The sequence below is a fragment of the Zonotrichia albicollis genome, unplaced genomic scaffold (genome assembly GCF_047830755.1).
Source record: "Zonotrichia albicollis isolate bZonAlb1 unplaced genomic scaffold, bZonAlb1.hap1 Scaffold_187, whole genome shotgun sequence".
NCBI classification, from domain to species: domain Eukaryota; kingdom Metazoa; phylum Chordata; class Aves; order Passeriformes; family Passerellidae; genus Zonotrichia; species Zonotrichia albicollis.
In genome coordinates, this window is record NW_027428381.1 from 65,893 (window position 1) to 72,553 (window position 6,661).

At 63.5% G+C, this 6,661-nt stretch overlaps 1 protein-coding gene across 1 annotated transcript; it reads right to left on the reverse strand.

The window, feature by feature from the left end:
* Nucleotides 1-112: 112 nt before the first annotated feature.
* Nucleotides 113-6,434, reverse strand: LOC141727684 (actin nucleation-promoting factor WAS-like; the record flags this gene model as incomplete). Its single annotated transcript, XM_074533959.1, has 7 exons — nt 113-336; nt 430-513; nt 822-844; nt 1,158-1,639; nt 2,277-2,453; nt 3,584-3,626; nt 6,229-6,434. Coding segments are annotated over 7 exons (1,068 nt in total), but the record flags the coding sequence as incomplete, so codon positions are not given.
* Between the last annotated feature and the right edge of the window lie 227 nt (nt 6,435-6,661).

Consider the following 6,661-nt stretch of genomic DNA (forward strand, 5'->3'; position numbering starts at 1 on the left):
CCATTCCCGCTCCCCCTCCTCGAGCCGGTTCATTAAACGGTAATTATTTATTTATTAATTAATTAGCGAGGCGAGTGGTCACGTGACTCCTGCGTTTATTTGGCACCTGCGGGGTTGGGGGAGGGGATTGAATGGAAAAGGGGGGGAGAGGGGCAGGAAAAATCGGGGCCCCTCCCCCCCCGAGCTGGGGGTGGGGCACACAGAGGGTGGGGGAGGTGCGGGGGCAAATTTTGGGTCTGGGGGCGTCCTTAGAAGCGGGGGGGGAGGAGCGTGGGGAGGGGTCTCAATCGTCCCATTCATCATCATCCTCTTCCTCCTCGCTGGCCGAGCCTTCATCTGGGGAGGGGTGAAAAATGGGGAGGGGTTTTTTTGGGGGGGTTTGGGGTTTTTTTGGGGGGGTTTAGGGGTTTTTTTGGGGAGGGGTCTCACCCGAGGAATGGATGACGCGGCTCCGTTTCTGCATCACGTCCATCAGAGCCCCCACGAGCCCCCCAGCCCCGGGACCCGCGCCACCTCGGGGGTCTCAGGGGTCTGGGGGAGGAGGAGGGGGAGGCACAAGGGGAGGGATCAGGCAGGACCCCCCCCCACAAGAAATGATAACGGGACCCCCCACCCAAAAAAACCGGGCATCTAACAGCCCCTCCCCCACCCCATGGGGTCCCCCAAAGGTCACGGGACCCCCCCCTTGGACCCCCGACCCCCTCCTAGAGCATCCCACCCCCTCATTTTGAGACCCCAGCCCCCGATTTTGGGGTCCAACCCCCCAACTTTGGGGCCCACCCCCCAATTTTGGGGTCCCAGCCCTTTTTGGGGGGTCCTACTCTCATTTTCAGGGGTCCCATTGCTGATTTTGGGGTCCCAGACCCCCACCAGAAGCTTCATGCCCCCACCCCGGGGGTCCCAATCCCTCTTTTTGGGGTTCCCCCCATTTTTAGGGTCCCATCCCTCCATTTTAGGTCCCCCTCCCCATTTTTGACCTGCCATCCCCCATTTTTGGGGTCCCACACAATTTTTGGACCCCCCCCTCTCCATTTTTGGGTTCCCCAACCCCCCCAATTTTTGGGCTCTCTCCCCCCATTTTTGAGCCCCCACCCCCTCATTTTTGGTGCCCCCCAAACCCCAATTTGGCCTCCCCCCCCCTCATTTTAAGGTCCCACCCTCCCATTTTTGGGGTCCCCCTCCCCATTTTTGGGGTCCCCACCTTGTTGAGCGTCACCCCCTGGCGGATCTGGTCCAGCAGCGCCCCCCGGCCCGAAGGGGTCGCGGGGGGGGCGCCCCCGGATGGAGGAGGGGGCGGCGGAGGCGGGGGAGGGGGCGGAGCGGCCGCTCCGGAGGGGGCGGAGCCTCGCGGGGGAGGGGCGGGGCCTCGCGGAGGGGGCGGAGCCGGAGGAGGGGCGGGGCCAGCGCGGGGTGGGGGCGGGGCCGGGAGCCCCGAGCGGGAGCGGCCGGAGGAGGGGGGAGGGGCGGGGGGAGGGGCGGGGCTGGCACGGCCCGGGGGGGGGAGGGGGCGGCCCTGGGGGGGAGAGAGAGAAAAGGGGGAGGGGTCAGAGAGGGCACGGGGGGGGGCACGGAGACCCTCGGGGTGTGCCCAGGTGTGCCCAGCCCCACCCCCAGGTGTGCCCAGGTGTGCCCAGCCCCACCCTCAGGTGTGCCCAGGTGTGTGCCCAGGTGTGCCCCAGGTGTGCCCAGCCCCACCCTCAGGTGTGCCCAGGTATCCCCAGGTGCCTCCCAGCTGTCCCCAAGTGTCCCCAGGTGTGCCCGGTGTGCCCAGGTGCCCCCAGGTCCCTCCCAGGTGTGCCCATGTTCCCCCAGCTGTCCCCCAGCTGTGCCCAGCCCCATCCTAATGTCCCTCCCCGGTACCCCTGGGTGCCCAGGTACCCCCAGGTGTGTCTCCAGGTGTGCCAGGTGTATCCCCAGGTGTGCCAGGTGTGTGCCCACCCTGCGTGCCCATCTCCTCACGCACGTGCAGGCCCCGTGGCTGTCCCCAGGTGTATCCCCAGGTGCCCAGGTGTGTCCCCAGGTGTGTCCCAAGGTGACCAGGTGTGCCCAGGTGTGTCCCCAGGTACCCCCAGGTGCCCAGGTGTGTGCCCACCCTGCGTGCCCATCTCCTGCCGCACGGCCTCCAGGCCCCATGGCTGTTCCCAGGTGTGCCCGTGGCTGTCCCCAGGTGTGCCCAGCTGTGTCCCCAGGTGTGCCCGTGGCTGTCCCCAGGTGTGCCCAGCTGTGTCCCCAGGTGTGCCGGTGGCTGTCCCCAGGTATCCCCAGGTGTATCCCCAGGTGTATCCCCAGGTGTGCCCACCCTGCGTGCCCATCTCCTGCCGCACGGCCTCCAGGCCCCCGCGGCGCTCGATGAAGTCGTGGATCAGCCGCGAGGTCTCGGCGTCAGCCAAGTGGCGCTCGCTGACCCCGGCCTGGGCGAAGAGCGAGCGCAGGGCGGGGTCCAGGGCGGCCAGCTGGGACAGGGACAGGGACAGGGACACGCTGAGGGTCAGTGTCACACACTGAGGGGTCACTGTCACACTGAGGGGTCAGTGTCACCCCACAGGGACAGGGACAGGCTGAGGGTCAGTGTCACACTGAGGGGTCAGTGTCACACTGAGGGGTCAGTGTCACCCCACAGGGACAGGGACAGGCTGAGGGTCAGTGTCACACTGAGGGGTCAGTGTCACACACTGAGGGTCAGTGTCACACTGAGGGTCAGTGTCACCCCACAGGGACAGGGACACGCTGAGGGGTCAGTGTCACACTGAGGGTCAGTGTCACACTGAGGGGTCAGTGTCACCCCACAGGGTCAGTGTCACCCCATGGGACAGCAGTGACCGCAGGGCGGGGTCCAGGGCGGCCAGCTGGGACAGGGACAGGGACAGGGACAGTGTCACACTGAGGGGTCAGTGTCACATTGAGGGGTCAGTGTTACCGTGTCACACTGAGGGGTCAGTGTCACATTGAGGGGTCAGTGTTACCCCACAGGGACAGGGACAGGGACAGGGACAGGGACAGGGACACGCTGAGGGGTCAATGTCACATTGAGGGGTCAGTGTTACCCCACAGGGACAGGGACAGGGACAGGGACAGGGACAGGGACACACTGAGGGTCAGTGTCACCCCACAGGGACAGGGACACGTTGAGGGTCAGTGTCACACTGAGGGGTCAGTGTCACACACTGAGGGTCAGTGTCACCCCACAGGGACAGGGACACATTGAGGGCTAAGTGTCACCCCACAGGGTCAGTGTCACACATTGAGGGGTCAGTGCCACCCCACAAGGTCAGTGTCACACACTGAGGGGTCAGTGGCACCCTCCCTTGGGTCACTGTCACCCCCTGACAGGGTCAGTGTCACACACTGAGGGGTCAGTGTCACACACTGAGGGGTCACTGTCACACACTGAGGGTCAGTGTCCACATTGAGGGGTCAGTGTCACACACTGAGGGGTCAGTGTCACCCCACAGGGTCACTGTCACACTCCCCCACTGTCCCCCCTGTCCCCAATGTCCCCATTGTCCCCACTGTCCCCAATGTCCCCCATTGTCCCCACTGTCCCCTCTGTCCCCCCCTGTCCCTGGGGGGGGGTGTCACCTACATCAAAGCCACCATTGGGGTCCCACCCGATGTGACCGACGTGCCTGGGGGAGGGGGAGGGGACACGGGTGGAGACCCCCACCCTGAACCCCATAAACCCCAAATCCCCCCCACCCCAAAAATCCCCCAAGAGACCCCAAATCCCCCAAAACCCCCCACCCAAAATCCCCCCAAACCCCCAAACCCCCCCCCCAGAGACCCAAAATCCCCCCAAATCCCCCAAAATCCCCCAAACCCCAAATACCCCCCAGAACCCCAAACCCCCCAGACCCAAAATCCCCCCACCCAAAATCCCCCCAGAGACCCCAAATCCCCCCAAACCCCCCCAAATTCCCCCACACCCCAAATCCCCCCAAATCCCCCAAATCCCCCCCACCCAAATCCCCCCAAACCCCCCCCCAAATCCCCAAATCCCCCCAGAGACCCAAATCCCCCAACCCCCCCCAAATCCCCCAGTCCCCAAATCCTCCCCAGATCCCCCCAAACTGCCTGACCCCAAAATCACCCATACCCCACATCCCCCAAATCCCCCCACCCAAATCCCCCCAGAGACCCCAAATCCCCCAAATCCCCCCACCCCAAATCCCCCCAGAGACCCCAAATCCCCCCAAATCCCCCCACCCCAAATTCCCCCACACCCAAAATCCCCCCCACAAACCCCAAACCCCCCCAGACCCAAAATCCCCCACCCAAAATCCCCCCAGAGACCCCAAACCCCCCAGACCCCAAATCCCCCCAGAAACCCCAAATCCCCCCAAATCCCCCAAATCCCCCCACCCCAAATTCCCCCACACCCAAAATCCCCCCAAACCCCAAATCCCCCCAAATCCCCCAAATCCCCCCACCCAAAATCCCCCAGAAACCCCAAACCCCCCCAAATCCCCCAAAATCCCCCAAACCCCAAATCCCCCCCAGAAACCCCACCCCCCCCAGACCCCAAATCTCCCCAACCCAAAATCCCCCCACCCAAAATCCCTCCCAGAGACCCCAAATCCCCCAAAACCCCCAAATCCCCCAAGAGACCCCAAACCCCAAATCCCCCCACCCAAAATCCCCCTAGAGACCCCCCCAATCCCCCCAAACCCCCCCAGAGACCCCAACCCCCCCAAATCCCCCCCAGAGACCCCAAATCCCCCCCACCCCAAATTCCCCCACACCCAAAATCCCCCCCAGAAACCCCAAACCCCCCCAGACCCCAAATCCCCCCCAAATCCCCCCATCCAAAATCCCCCCAAATCCCCCCAGAGACCCCAAATCCCCCAAAACCCCCATACCCCACATCCCCCAAATCCCCCCACCCCAAAAATCCCCAAGAGACCCCAAACCCCCCAAATCTCCCAAATTCCCCCACCCAAAATCCCCCCAGAGACCCCAAATTCCCCCCAGAAACCCAAACCCCCCAGACCCAAAATCCCCCATACCCCAAATCCCCCAAATCCCCCCACCCAAAATCCCCCCAGAGACCCCAAATTTCCCCAGAAACCCCAAACCCCCCCAGACCTCAAATCCCCCCCACCCAAATCCCCCCCAGAGACCCCAAATCCCCAAAACCCCATCCCAAAATCCCCCCACACCCCAAATCCCCCAAATCCCCCAAATCCCCAAATTCCCCCACACCCAAAATCCCCCCCAGAAACCCCAAACCCCCCAGACCCCAAATCCCCCCATCCAAAATCCCCCCAAACCTCCCCAAATCCCCCAAAACCCCCAGACCCCAAATCCCCCCAAACCCCCCCCGAGATTTCAAAATCCCCCAAATCCCCCCAAACCCCCTCAAATCCCCCCACCCAAAATCCCCCCAGAGACCCCAAAATCCCCCAAATCCCCCATACCCCACATCCCCCAAATCCCCCCCACCCAAATCCCCCCCACACCCCAAATCCCCCAAATCCCCCCAGAGACCCCCCCAATCCCCCCAAACCCCCCCCAGAGACCCCAAACCCCCCAGACCCAAAATCCCCCCACCCAAAATCCCCCCCAGAGACCCCAAATCCCCCCAAACCCCCCCCCAAATCCCCCCACCCCAAATCCCCCAAACCCCCAAATCCCCCCAGACCCCAAATCCCCCCCAAATCCCCCCAAACCCCCCAAATCCCCCCACCCAAAATCCCCCCCAGAGACCCCAAATCCCCCAAAACCCCCATCCCAAAATCCCCCCCAGAGACCCCCCCCAAATCCCCCCAAATCCCCCACCCAAAATCCCCCAAATCCCCGCAAATCCCCCAAATCCCATCCCCAAACCCCAAATCCCCCCACCCAAAATTCCCCCACACCCCAAATCCCCCCACCCAAAATCCCCCAAACCTCCCCAAATCCCCCAAAACCCCCATACCCCAAATCCCCCCCAAATCCCCCCAAACCCCCCCCAAATCCCCCAAATCCCCCCACCCAAAATCCCCCCCAGAAACCCCAAACCCCCCAGACCCCAAATCCCCCCCAAATCCCCCCACCCAAAATCCCCCCAGAGACCCCAAATCCCCCAAAAACCCCCCAAGCCCCCCCAGACCCAAAATCCCCCCACCCAAAATCCCCCAAACCTCCCCAAATCCCCCAAAACCCCCACACCCAAAATCCCCCCACACCCCAAATCCCCCCACCCAAATCCCCCCAGAGACCCCAGACCCCATATTTCCCCCCCAGACCCACTTGAATCCGGAGGGCACCCCGATATCGGCCTTGGAGATTTTCTTGCGCCCCCCCCCTCCCCTTTTTGTTCTCCCCCCCGGGGGGGGTCCCGGCGCTGGGGGGGGGTCCCGAGGCGGGCGGGGGTCCCGAGGGGGGGCTGGGCAGCCCCCGGTAGCGGCTGGGGGTGATGTCGGGGTTGGGGATGGGCACGGCCGCGATGGGGGGGCCTGGGGAGGGGGGGGGGAGAAATTGTTATGGGACCCCTCCCCATAATGGGAGAGAACCCCAAAAATTCCCCAAAAATTCCCTCTAAAGACCCCAAAATTCCCCCCAAAACCACCAGAAAGATCCCAAAATTCCTGCTCAGAGACACAAAACCACCCCAGGGACCCCAAACCTGCCCCAAAGACCCCAAAATTCTCCCCAAAACCACCACAAAGACCCCAAAATTCCA